The 13,195-nt window shown below is 46.8% G+C and overlaps 1 protein-coding gene across 2 annotated transcripts; it reads left to right on the top strand.

Moving 5' to 3' along the window:
• Window positions 1-2,973: 2,973 nt before the first annotated feature.
• POP4 (POP4 homolog, ribonuclease P/MRP subunit) lies at window positions 2,974-12,225 on the top strand. Of its 2 annotated transcripts, XM_059905035.1 has the most exons (7): window positions 2,974-3,199; window positions 5,250-5,302; window positions 6,964-7,187; window positions 8,590-8,667; window positions 8,847-8,908; window positions 10,599-10,700; window positions 11,695-12,225. In XM_059905035.1, the coding sequence occupies exons 1-7, from the start codon at window positions 3,193-3,195 to the stop codon at window positions 11,829-11,831; spliced, it is 663 nt and encodes a 220-aa protein (XP_059761018.1). In that variant the 5' UTR covers window positions 2,974-3,192; the 3' UTR covers window positions 11,832-12,225. The 2 variants fall into 2 exon arrangements, with proteins under 2 accessions (XP_059761018.1, XP_059761019.1); XM_059905036.1 differs by lacking the exon at window positions 8,590-8,667.
• The last annotated feature ends 970 nt before the right edge of the window (window positions 12,226-13,195 follow it).

Below are 13,195 nucleotides of genomic sequence, written 5' to 3'. Positions count from 1 at the left end.
GACAGCCCTTATCCCTCTTTAATCACTTAAACACAGAAGAAAGAAACATTTACATATATATATGTGTGTGTATATATCTACGTATATGCACATATATATGTGTATATATATATAATATATACAATAACATGCTGACTTTAACTTGGAGGATTACAACTTTCATTGAAAACAAAGCTTTCCATGTTCTCATTGCAGGTGTGCTGGTATTTCTTCAGGATCATTACCTTTTCTTACACTTAAAGGAATGGCAGAAAATCTACTAGAAATAATGTTTTTCTTTAATCCAAAAGTGGAGGAAAGGGAGTGCAGAAAAAATATTTTTCCACTGTATTGTTAGAGGCATTAGATAAAGGATTTCTACGGATTTAGTTGTGTTTATTTATATGGAGGTCCTAATTTTCATAGATATGCACTTATTTAATAGTTGAGGCTTAATTTTTTCACTTTACATATAAAACTTTTCTTGGGGCTTCCCTGGTGGCGCAGTGGTTGAGAATCTGCCTGCCAATGCAGGGCACACGGGTTCGAGCCCTGGTCCGGGAAGATCCCACATGCCACGGAGCAACTAGGCCCGTGAGCCACAATAACTGAGCCTGCGCGTCTGGAGCCTGTTCTCCGCAACAAGAGAGGCCGCGATAGTGAGAGGCCCGCGCACCGCGATGAAGAGTAGCCCCCACTTGCCGTAACTAGAGAAAGCCCTCGCACAGAAACAAAGACCCAACACAGCCAAAAATAAATAAATAAATATTTAAAAAAAAAAAAACAACTTTTCTTGAGTACTCAACCTAACAGCCTGAATGTCTTAAAGCAGCAATCAAAAGAAACCTGTACAATTAAAGGAAAATGTTAATTGTATAATCTAAGAACATAAGGGTGTTCATTATAGAACTCTTTCCATTTTTCTGTATATTTGAAGTTTTTGACAATAAGTTGTTCAGGGGTAGAGGGAAGTCACCTGCAATGATACTAACAAATCTTGACTTCCCATGGAACTTTCACAAGGTCGCTAGTGGGAAAACATGTGTATCCATGTTTGAAAGTTTATCACTGATAGCTATAAAAAAGAAAAAGAAATTTAAGAAAGTCTTATTTTCACTGAATGAAATTTAGAAAATAGACCAAAAAAAGAATCTCTCATAAGTTCACTTACACAGCTACAGAAACTTTCAGTATATTGTTATATTTTTTCCAATCCTTTTTGTGTATATACTATTTGGTTTTATACGTTAATATTTTGCAACCTTTTCAAAAATTGTATGTAATTTGTTAAATGGCTGTATGGTATTCCATTATCTGTTATATAAACATACCATACTGTAGTTCCCAAACTTAATTACTCAACGGAGTCACCTGGGAACATTCTTTGGGACCCACCTACTAAATAAGAATCTCCAGGGATGGCAAGGAATATGAATTTTTGAAGCTTACCCTGTGATTATAATGCATTTAATTAACCTACATACTTCATTTGTTTAATCCACTATTTTCAAACATCAAGTAGTTTTCAAATTTCCGCCTAAATGACAATCACAATGATAATAATACCTGTAAGGACAGGTATCTCTCTGCATACATATACAATTGTTTCCTGAGGACAATAAAGTGGTTTGTTCGTTTTTAAAAAAGACTTAGTGATCAGGGAACTATAGAGTAACTGCAGCTCTGGGAGTGCTTACCCCACCACAATCAGGGAATTCTAGGGAAGACTTAGCAGTCATCCAGGGCTGCCTTGACTACTCGAGAAGGGGTCAATTGGGAGTTAAGAGTCCTAACAACCCTAGAAAAACTCTCAGAGACAGAGGTCTGCCTTCTCCCTTATCTCCATAATCACAAAGGTCCTGCTCAAAAGGGCCCCCTTGAGTATAACACTGAAATTGGCTCTTGCTGTCTTCTGCTGCTATTTTAAAAAAACAGATATGGTAGTTCACATAGTATGGATCCCCAAGAGCAGTTTCTCAAACTTAGTTCCATAGACTCCTAAGTATTCTCAGGCATCTGCAAGTGCAATACGTTTTGGTTTAAATGTTGTGTTTCAATTGTGATGGTCATATACATATAAGGTAAATGCTAGACAAGTCACTCAATTTCAGGGCCTGCAGTCTTATGTTTAAGATCAAAATGGCACAAGGTCACCACCACTTAAGAAACTTAAGTCAATGTTTCTCAAACTAGGATGCGTGGACATACTCCCAGGGTTCCCTGAGAAATTTCTTTTTCTTTAAAAGGAGTTTATACCATACTGAAAGGTGAGAACCACTAGCTTAGAATACAAACCATATTGCTTTTCTTTCCCGAGCAGCACCCTGCCTATGCCCAGCACTCAGTAAAAGTTAAGGCTGCACAGTTCTGTGCAGCATCGGGTCTCATCTAAGAGGTCTCCACCAGGCCTTGCAGGCACACTTCTTGAACCCGTCCCCAGGGCAACGAGAATCAATTCCTTGCCTTTTATCTTACTGACAGAAACTAATATGCCGGGTCTCAAGAAAACTTTCAGAGACTATCAAGTCCAACCCCACTCACACAGTACACGGGAAAAGTGAGGCCCAGAGATGGGAAGTGCCTTAAGCGAGATGACACAGCTAGCTAGCAGCAGAGACAAAACAAGAACGTAAGCCTCCTATCCCAACTTCAGTGCCTCGGCTGACGTGTGGAGAGCACGATTAGGGATCGCACAGACCTCATTCCCACCACCCTCCCCATCCCATGTCCACCCTCCCCTGGTCCCCAACCTCCCTCTGTCCTCTCCAAGTCGACTCGCCTCTCTCTATTCCAGGCCTTCACAAGCATTCCACACTCCCCAACTCCAACCCTACTGCTTCTGGCCTTCCCTCGCTTACAAAACACACACTGAGAGAGCCCCACCACGGAGAGTCAGTTTCAGAACCCGCAGCAGTCCTCCGCGCTGCGGAGTCCGCTGCGAGGCGCATGCACCACCCTAAGTCGGCGCGCGTCGGTGACGTCACGGACAGCGCCCTCCTCGAGCTTGGAGCTTGTGGTTCCTGATTCCGGTAGGAGCGTGTCAGTCTGTCAGCTTAGCTTACCGCGCGACTTCGGGCACAAGGAATCTCTCCACCGCAAACTTTGACGAGAGAGGCTGTGGTGGTCGAGGGCTGCTGAAGAAAGTAGAGAGAGGTAGAGAGTGAGCGACGCCTGGAGAAGACGTCAACAGAGCGCACCGGAAGCGGTCCGAGAATGAACAGTAAGCCGTATTGAGGGTCACGAAATTGGAGAGGGGTGGGATGTTAAAGAGTCGGAGACTAGGGCTTCCCTGGTGGCGCAGTGGTTGAGAATCTGCCTGCTAATGCAGGGGACACGGGTTCGAGCCGTGGTCTGGGAAGATCCCACATGCCGCAGAGTAGCTGGGCCCGTGAGCCACAATTACTGAGCCTGCGCGTCTGGAGCCTGTGCTCCGCAACAACAGAGGCCACGATAGTGAGAGGCCCGCGCACCGCGATGAAGAGTGGCCCCCGCTTGTCACAACTAGAGAAAGCCCTCGCACAGAAACGAAGACCCAACACAGCCATAAATAAATAAATAAATTAATTAAAAAAAAAAAAAAAAAAAGAGTCGGAGACTAGGTGTAGATACTGGTGGGTGAAAAGCGTCGCTGCGGAGTCCGAACGGATCTGCTGTGGAAATTGTCCCGCCTTACCTAAGTGTAACTGTGGCCCGGAGTCCCGGTTGGCCTGCCTAGTCTCTGAACTATGTCAGAGCTGGAGGCAGGTTCTCTCCGGGGGCTGCTCAGTAGTAGTGAGTGGTGCTAGAGGTCGGCCCAAGGCCTTGGTACGACTTGGCCACTATCTCCCTCTTGGCGTGGTCAAGGCCCTGTTCCTCCCTGCAACCCGGTTTCCCCTTTTGTAAGGGACTTATAATGATGCCTGCCCAGCCTGCTATTCTGTGAATCACCCTCGTCTGGTGTAAAGCGCAGGGAGCGTGCTGGGGATTGATGCCACTAGCCCAAAGCTTTGAGAGTTGAGCAGAGGTGTGCCAAGGAGGGGAGCAAGCACCCAGGGCATTTAGAGGCAGGGGCATGACACCGTTAAAACTGGATTTTGAGTTCCACCTCTGCCACTCCCTACCTATGTGATCAAGTTAAGTGTCTCAGCATATTTTAACTTTAATTTTCTCAGTACATACTAGGAATAATAACTCCTTTAAAGGATTGTTCAGAAAGTATAATGAGATAAAATATATGTAGCTTTTAATCAGGGGCATGGCAAGCAATGAGGGCTCAATAACTGTTAAGGTGTCTATTGTTATAGGAAATAAAAGACTTCTGGGTCTAATGCAAGGCACCTGTGACAGGTACAGAGTCATTCCTGGGGTCCAAGCCCTGCAAGTTGCTCTCTACAGACAGGTTTTAATCCCTATCTTCCATCTGAGAGAGAACCAGACTCTATATAAAACTTGTAACCACTTTGGTTTGCTGGTTCAAATGTACTCAGGGAAGCACAGTAGAGCTGGGATGGAATTTATAGACCGTGAACCAAATTTTCTAGTCTTTTGGCCCTTAAACCAGGCCTTTGTCTCATTCTTATTACATTCACACCCATATTCTGTCCCCAGTGCCATGGTTTTCTCCTTCAGACAAATTAAGAAACAGGAGTGTGAGTTTTTAAAGGTTAAAACCACATTGAGCAATGTGTATTTTGAGCTTGAAGAAAGATCTACTGTATTTTATCAGTTTAGGACACCATCAATTGTATAATACATCTCAGTTTCGTAGATATTAAAATGTGAAGAGTCTTTTTTAAACATCTAACAGTAAACAAAATGTAATAGTTCCAACTATCTTCATCCTGGAAAGCCCTGTCACATAACTTTTAAATGAGTTACATCATTAGACTTCTAGAGCAACTGCTTAGGCTCCTAACCTGTGGTATTTTAAACCAGGGCAGCTCTAAGTATCATCTGCTGAGCTTCAGTAGCATCTGAGAACTTGTTAGAAATGCAGGATCTGAGAGTGGGGCCCAAGAATCTACATTTTAATAAGTTCCCAGAGATTCTGACACACATTCATGTTTGAGAAGCACTATTTTAAAGCACACCATTGGAACTTCTAGCACAGATGTGGCTGGAGGGTAGGGCAAGAGGCATCCAAGAAAGCTTTGAAGCTGTGCTCATTGTATTACCCCCATCTTCTGTCTCTGAATAAGCATAGTTATTTTCATAGTTATAAAAGTCTTAGGTCTTATAGCCATAGCCAACAGAGTTGATCATTTCGTGTTTGTCTTTTTTAAATCCCCCAGGTGTGATCTACCATGCCTTTTCTCAGAAAGAGGCAAAAGAGTTCGACATTCAGGTACAGTGCTTGGCAGGAGGTCTGGGAGCAACAGAGGTGACGACAAAGATGGCTCAGTGGCTTCTTAACCGTTATTGCTGTTTTAGATGTCCTTTCCCACATTTCACTCCTCACATTTCCAGCAGACATGTTAGGCTTAATCAAGGTTTGTTGTTCTGCTGGCCTCCTTTCCCATTATACCAGAGTCAAGTTTGGTTAACTGGGATTTCTTGATCTGTGTCATCTCCCACTGTGTAGGGGACACTAGGCTATGCTCACCTGACACCTGCCGTGGCAAGCACTGTCATTTGACCTTCTTCCTGTGCCCCTTTCACTCCTGAAGAGGGCAGTCAGATCACATTTCATAAGTGTAATTGATGGATCATGTCTGAGTGCTACAAACATTCTTTGTCAGTTTGGCAGAAGCTTCACTGGTGACTCATAATGAGGGAGTTGCTTTTGAAATCAAGATTTTGAAAGACTGATACACCTTAATTTGCCTTCTCCATGAAAGATGGGCCACTTAGGTATTTAAAGAATCAAATGTCCTCTTATAGTAATAATACTGATAATAATGAATTTTTACTTTCTAAAAGTACAAAGCTGAAGCTGACTGCCCTCCTTACCATGGGATACCATGAAGAGCGTGTGTATCACATCCTTATCCCCACCTCCCACCCATCCACGTGCCTGCTTCTGCCCGTGAAATGAGAGCTTGATTACTATTGACACATTAGCCGCAAGGTGTTTGCAGCCCAGTTAGTGCAACAAAGGTCCAGGAAATGGCGCCGTCAAGAGGGAGGACCTCAGTAGACTGTGCTCCCCAGGGCTGTGGCAAACATGAGGGCAAAGCATCCGAATGAGGAATAGACTGGTGGAACTCCAACTTGAGAAACAGTGATGCTTGTTCTTTCAAGAATTACACACAATTTATGATAGTTACTTTGCCCAGAAGTCCTCTGTAAGTGCAGGTGCTCAGTCACAGTCATGTGATGCTCTGCTGTATGTGGAAAAGAGTGAACACATGGGGCTAAGGTATGCTGACAGTTTATTTCCTCAAGTGATGCCAGAGCAGACCAGGAAAATAGCCATGCTGCATCCACAGGCTGGAAGCTCAAGTAAAGAGTATTACGATATGGCCGCAATGTCAAAATCCCTACCTGCTGCGGCTGGGCCCACCCTGGAGTGCTTGGTTATGCCATTTTTCCTAGTGTTGGGGTCATTTCCTTCAAGGCCATAGCCTGGCTCTACTCTGAGCTTGCCTTCATCTGATCATGACAGTTTAAATACCGTTGTCATACATTTCTCAAGGATGAGAGAAGTCTTTTATTCCAAAGGTAATGTTTTTTTTTGTTTGTTTTGGTTTAATTTTTTCGTTGTTGTTTTTTGTTTTGTTTTGTTTTTATTCTCAGAATAACCTCAGAGAGCAGGGTAGGAGATTGGAGTTTGACGTGGCTGTTTTGTGTGGCAGTTAGGAATTGGCATTTGAATGTGACTTTCACATCTGGCCAGCTGGGGGTAGCGAACACGCAGCAGATGAGAGGCTGTGTGAGCCTCAGTGGGTAGATAGGTGGGTCAGTGAAGGCGGCCCATCTGCTGTTGCAGCAGTGTTGGGGAGGGCCTGGGGGTCTGGGTAGCCCCAACCAGAGCTGTGAGCACCACATCATCTTGTTCTCATGCAGCACCCAGGAACCCAGCGGGCCGAGGCCTTTGTGAGGGCCTTCCTGAAGCGGAGTATGCCCCGCATGAGCCAACAAGCCCAGGAGGACCACCTGCAACACAAGGCCGTTGTTCTGGAGTACTTCACTCACCGGAAGCAGAAGGAAAAGAAAAAGAAATCTAAAGGCCTCTCTGCCAAGCAGAGGAGGGAGCTGCGGCTCTTTGACATTAATCCAGAGCAACAGAGGTATGGCAAGCCTTTCCTGCCTTTCCACCCCAGAGACTTAATCTTCCTTGTGTTGAGTATGGACTTGGGAAGCTAGGTAGCCCCCGCTCTGCTTAAGCTAAGAGAGCCTCTCCCACTTCTGCCACAAGGGGGCAGGCTTCCCTTACCAATTCGGACTGTTTGGGTTTGGCTTTTCTGCTTGGCTTCTGTCCTGTCCTTAACTAATAAGACCAGTGCCATAAGCCATGGGCAACAGACTATTTGTCTTTCAGTTTTCTTAGAAAAAGAGGAACTGATATTTCTTAACATATATCTCTTTGTAGCTTCTAATAGCACTAGACAGAATCACCCATTGGGGTCTTATTGCCAAAGAACGTGCTGCCCACATGTTTCAGAAGTTTCTGAAGGAGACACGTCACTCTCTGTGGGAGAACATGTTTCTCCCTCCAGCTGACACTCCATCCCTCCTTGGCCGCGGTTCTGCATTTGCATGTCTTAGGACTGTTCCTATGCTTTTGCTCCAAGATCTGTAACCAGATAGCCTCCCACATCCCACAAGACAGAGTCTGTCACTTTGTTCATGGCCCCTCTCACAAAGTCAGCTGGGCTTTGGGAGGAGGAAGGGACTGCTGCCTGCCCCTGGTGTGCCTCGCCCATGTCCCCACCAAGAGAGTCCACTTTGGGTTTGAGCCTGAGGTTCTCATTTCTCTAACCAGTAGCTTTGTTAAATGGACTCCCCGTGAAGCGCCAGGAAGGCCCGTTTGGGGTCGTCTCACCTGCTCCCTCTCCTTCACCCCGCCACTTCTCACTCATGCTCCAGACAGACCCTGTCACCTTGCACGGGGATTTATGACAACCAGCAACTCCTGCTTACTGAGGGCTTACTGGGTTCAGCTTACTGGGTTCAGCTTCCTGTAACAGAAAACCTCAAAATAGCAGTGGCTTAAATAAGATGGAAGTTTATTTCTCTTGTGAAAAGAAGTCTAGATGAACACCATCCTGGGCTGGTGTGGTAGGCAGTTCCACAGCCATCAGACAACCAGGAGTGTAGCCCTGGGTGCGTCCTTGCTGCTCCACCATTTGTAGGTGTTACTTCGTGGTCGAAGATGTCTGCTTGAGCTCCAGCTGTCATGCCTGCATCTAACCAGCAGGAAGGATGAAGGGGCAAAGGAAGGCAACGCCTTCCTCTTCTCATTAGCAAAAACTTAGCTTTGAGAGGGTTCTACCAGTGAGGAAACTAAGGTTTGAGAGGTGAAAGTACTGGATTTTAGTGCAGTTATCGGGAGTAGAACTAGAATTTGCACCCAGGCCCCAGTGATCCAGGTCATGGTCCTTGGCATCAAGCCAAGCTCTGTGCTCTTTGGATGTTATAATCCCAAGCTCACATTGCCTAACGTTTTACCTCTATCTGACTTTGCCACAGATACAGTCTTTTTCTCCCTCTACATGAACTCTGGAAACAGTACATCCGGGATCTGTGCAATGGTCTCAAACCAGACATGTGAGTTACAATTCTGAAGCCTTGCCCTTTGAGGCAGAGCCCAAGTCTTAGGATCACTGTAAATGCAGCTTTCGGAGCCTGCTATCAGCACTGCCTGGCTGCAGAAGTTTGTAGACCTGTTTACTTCTTTCAGAATTCATTATCATGGTATACATTATGGGCTTTTGTTTACCTCGTAGGCAGCCACAGATGATTCAGGCCAAGCTTTTAAAGGCAGATCTTCACGGCGCTATTGTTTCAGGTAATTTGCCTAAGAGCACATCATCTGGATGCCCAAGCCATCATTCAGTGACAATTCCTTGCTATGTGGATATCCCTACATCGCCAGCACTTAGGATGGATGATGACTATGGCTGTCTTAGCCAATTCTGGCCACTTGTTGGATACTCTAAATGGCCTCTGTGTACCTTCTCCACACAGAAGACCTCTGCTGGTATCCCAAAGGACACAGCAGCTGCTGGCACTCACCCACAACCTGGTATCTTGAACAGCCCCATGGTTTTAAATGTCGGCTATGGACCAACAGTTCCCAAGTTGTCATCTCCAGCACAGACCTTACCCTTGAACTCCTTGAATTCAACTGTCTACTGGACATAGCCACCCAGACGTGCAGTAGACATTGTAAACTATACTTATCCAAAACAGAACTCTGGGCCTCTCCTCAGATCAGCCCCTCCCCTGGCCTTCATCATCTAAGTTGCCCCTGAGAATCACCTATAGTAATACCACTGAGTACTACTGAGTGCCACTAATACAGTGCCACTATTTACCCTGGTTGTTCAAGCCAAAAACCTAGGAGGTATCCACATTTCTTCTTTCCTAATTGCCTACCTCCAATCCATTAGCACGTCCTAACACCCAAATCTAAGCCACCACCGTCTCCCCTGGATTACTGCAAAGCTGCCTAACCCTCTCCCTGCTGACACACTGCTCCTCCCCTGACCAGGCAGCCAGAGTGAAGATTCTACAACAGAAATCAAGTTGTGTCCCTTCTGCCTCCTTACTGTGGTCTAAACAGCCTGTCCAAACTCCTTGGGCACAGGTCTAACCATACTGGCCTGCTTTCTGCTTCTCACCAGGCCTGCCCCTGCCACAGGGTCTTAGCATTTGCTTCTTCCCTCTACCCAGAGAGTTCTGTGTGCTCAGGGACTGATTCTTTCTCATTATTCAGGTCCCTACTCAGATGTCACTTCCCAGGGGTCTACCATAGCTAAAGATGACCCCACACCCCATTACCCTGCCCTTGTTTTTTTCATAGCACTCATCACTATCAGAAAATACAGTTGTCTGGTTTGGTACACATTACCCCTCCCCCTATTAGAACAGCAGCTTCGTGAGAGCAGGACTTACTACTGTGCCCAGCACCTACCTAGGACAGTGCCAGACACATAGGAGGCGTTCAGTGAATGTGTATTGACTACACTGGGGGATGGGTTGGGGGAGGTGAGAGGCCTGCTGCCTGTGGTGGCAGCTCACTGCTGGGTCGCCTATAGTGGGCTCCCATTCTGTCCAGAATTCAGGAGGTTCTGGGAAGACCATGATGAACAGGCGTTCATTCAGGTCCTGTAAGTGAGGCTTGGCCCTGCCAGAGCAACCCGACTGTGGGCCTTGGTGGTGCTAGATACACGTGTGACCTCTTGGCTCCAGAATCCTGCCCAGGACCCCTGTGGCAGCAGGCCTTCCAGAGGACACCATATCAGAGCACAGAGGCTGTAAAGCCACCGCCAAGGGATTGGGAAGCCTAGGTTCTCATCCCACTTGGTCGCTGCCCAGCCAAGGAGCCTCCACCTCACCCTGCCCCTGTGGGTGGTCTTTCTTCCTCTGCTGGCTCAAGGTTGGGACCAGAACCCACAGCCCCCGCAGGCCTGGCTGCCTGTGGCTCCCCTAACACCACAGAGGCCTGAGCCCTGAACCACCCTTTTCCTTTGCAGTTACAAAATCCAAATGCCCCTCCTATGTGGGCATTACAGGAATCCTTCTACAGGAAACAAAGCACATGTTCAAAATTATCACTAAAGAAGATCGCCTGAAAGGTACGTAACTGGATCGCCGTGGGCTGTGGCCTCCCCAGCCGATTTGTCGGCCCTTTCCTCATGGCTCTAAAGCTCAGTTTGGCCTTTCAAGTCAGCACAGATTGCAGGTACCTGCTGACCTTACATTCCAAGCCTGCAGAGACCATCCCAGCACCCAGGGCTCTCCCTGAGGTCCTCATGAGCCCAGCCAGCAGCCTTGGCCGGATGTGATCAAGGGAAGGAAGGGCTGCTTGGCTGTGCCTCCAGACACCTGGGTCTGTTTCCAGGACTGGGACCCTCCACCTGCCCAAAGGCTGCTGCCTCCCAGAGGATTGCAGCTAGACAGATAGCAGGGACGAAGCTAAGGTAGCGCCTGCCCCTGGAGTTCCCAGAGCCAGCGCCCTTGGTGGTGATTCTCTGGGTTCCAGGGAAGCAAGTGCAAGCTCATCCGCCTGGTGTGCTAGAGCTCACTGCTCTGGCAGAGACTAGCGGCCAGTCTGTCAGGATTTCCACACCCCCTCCTTGCCCATGAATCCAGAGATTTCAAAACCACAGCGGGAGGTTTTTGTTCCTTTAATTTTTTGAAGCTTGGTTTTCTTGTTGCTTTGTTCCATTCCCCTCTATATTCTTCTGCTCTCATTTTAAACCTCAGAAAGTGGTGTACAGGTTTCCCCAGTAAGCATAAAGCCATGAGTCCATCTGAAAGTTATGTGGCAAGACCTGTTTCTGGCAGTTTTTCTGGGGGTTTCTGGTTTTGAGAGTTTGGTTCATAGCCTTTGACCCGGAAAACTAGGTGTTGAGTTATATTTGAAATGTGAATAAATTGACCTTTTGGCAGAATAATCCCCTTTAATCCTGGTGCTGTTACCTTTGTGGGTTCCTCCATTTCTTATTATCTTTTCCTATTAACTTGTTGTATTTTCTAATACAAACATCTTGGGAATAATAGTCTCCACAAAAGTGAACTTACTGCCAGGATTTTTTCCCTCATCCTTTTTCTCCTGCTTTTTTTTAGTTATCCCCAAGCTAAACTGTGTGTTCACTGTGGAGATCGATGGCTTTATTTCCTACATTTATGGGAGCAAATTCCAGCTGCGGTCAAGCGAGCGTTCTGCGAAGAAGTTCAAAGCAAAGGGAACAATTGACCTGTGAGCTCTTCCTGCCTAAGGGAATCGTTTATGACAGCGAAAAACTGGAAACAACCTGAATTACCCACCTTTCAGGGAAGAGATGGTCGGGCCAGTTCTGGTTAGAGACCACCTCCAGCCGGTCTAAATCAGAGTTAAGGACGTTTAATCATCTGGGAAGAAGCACACTGCACTGAGCACAGAAGTCAGAGACCACAGGGATGTGTCTTTATAGATGCTCTTGTTTTTGTATTACTCCCATGGACAGAAAAGATTGGCAGAAAACACCAGAATTAACACAGGTTGACTTGAATAGTGAGTTTATTTGGTTTTTCTTTTTCATACTTTTCAGTGTTTTCAGAATGTTCTATGATGAATGAGTTGTTTATGTGATAATAAAATATGCATGTGGGCATGAACAGGCTACAGGAGTGATTCCTGCAGCACCGCCAGGATGGAAGGGAAGGGGAAGCCCGAGCTGTGCCTGGCTCGTGCCTTTACTTTTGCTCTGTCATCAGGCACCGTGTCTCACTAGTTCAGTGGTGCCCTGCTTCTTTGATACATCACTTTAAATCATGCCTGCTGTCAAACTCTTTGACCTGAGGTTTACTTTGCTGCTTCAAGAAAGTTGAAGAGGAATGAGTGGTGAAGTTGCTCAGTGACTTAGGGCCCATTCAGGAGTTCGAACTGAGGTGGACCACAACGGCAGAATGCCGGGCCTAGGTGTGCTTACTGAAGCTTGTTCCAGTATAAGGAGCTTAAGCACACAAGAGTGTTCTCAATTCCTGAGTCTGTTAGACTCCAAAGGAAGGTGGGCTGAAGGGAAAATAAGACTGGAGCTCTTCCCAAGGCCTAACCTACTAGGAAAGCCTGAGTCCCCAGCAGTGGCACCTTGGTTGACGTCTTAGTCCCATTTTTGCTGCTGGAAGCCGTGGCTCTGCAGGCTCTGCAGTCTGACCCTAGCCCTCTGGGCAGTGTGCCTGTGGGCCAGTAGACGGGCCCTTCTGTGCAGGGCCTGAGTACAGACTGGCCGAATGAGGACGGGGTGGGGACCAGACTTCCAGGGTCTGCTACCAGGAAAGCTACATGGCTCAGATGGCCCTATCGCCCCTTTCTTTTGAGAAGCAAGTGTTTGCTGACCAACAGGGTGAGGGCAGAAGCATTCCTGGCGACAAACTGGCAGCAAATTCATGTGCTTTTTCTTCCGCACCAAGAGAAGCAGCAATGCCAGAGGCTTCACTGTGTCAGCATTTTGCGCTCAGACTCCACACTGGACGAGAAACACCACAGTGGAGGGGAGAGCGTAAACACTGACTTCACATTATTGGAGGAGAGCAAGAAGACCTAGCGGTGCCTCTGCACCTCCCGAAGGCCGAGCGTGCCCAGGGT

This window comes from Balaenoptera ricei, chromosome 19 (assembly GCF_028023285.1).
Source record: "Balaenoptera ricei isolate mBalRic1 chromosome 19, mBalRic1.hap2, whole genome shotgun sequence".
Classification (NCBI taxonomy): Eukaryota; Metazoa; Chordata; class Mammalia; order Artiodactyla; family Balaenopteridae; genus Balaenoptera; species Balaenoptera ricei.
The sequence above is the reverse complement of the archived record's forward strand: the minus strand, read 5'-3'. Positions and strand labels throughout refer to the sequence as shown.

Bases quoted from the DNA above. Each gene is read 5' to 3' on its own strand.
- POP4 (XM_059905035.1), top strand. The intron at 5,303-6,963 runs GTACAGTGCTTG...GTTCTCATGCAG, and splicing joins CAAAAGAGTTCGACATTCAG to CACCCAGGAACCCAGCGGGC. The intron at 8,668-8,846 runs GTGAGTTACAAT...TTTACCTCGTAG, and splicing joins AATGGTCTCAAACCAGACAT to GCAGCCACAGATGATTCAGG.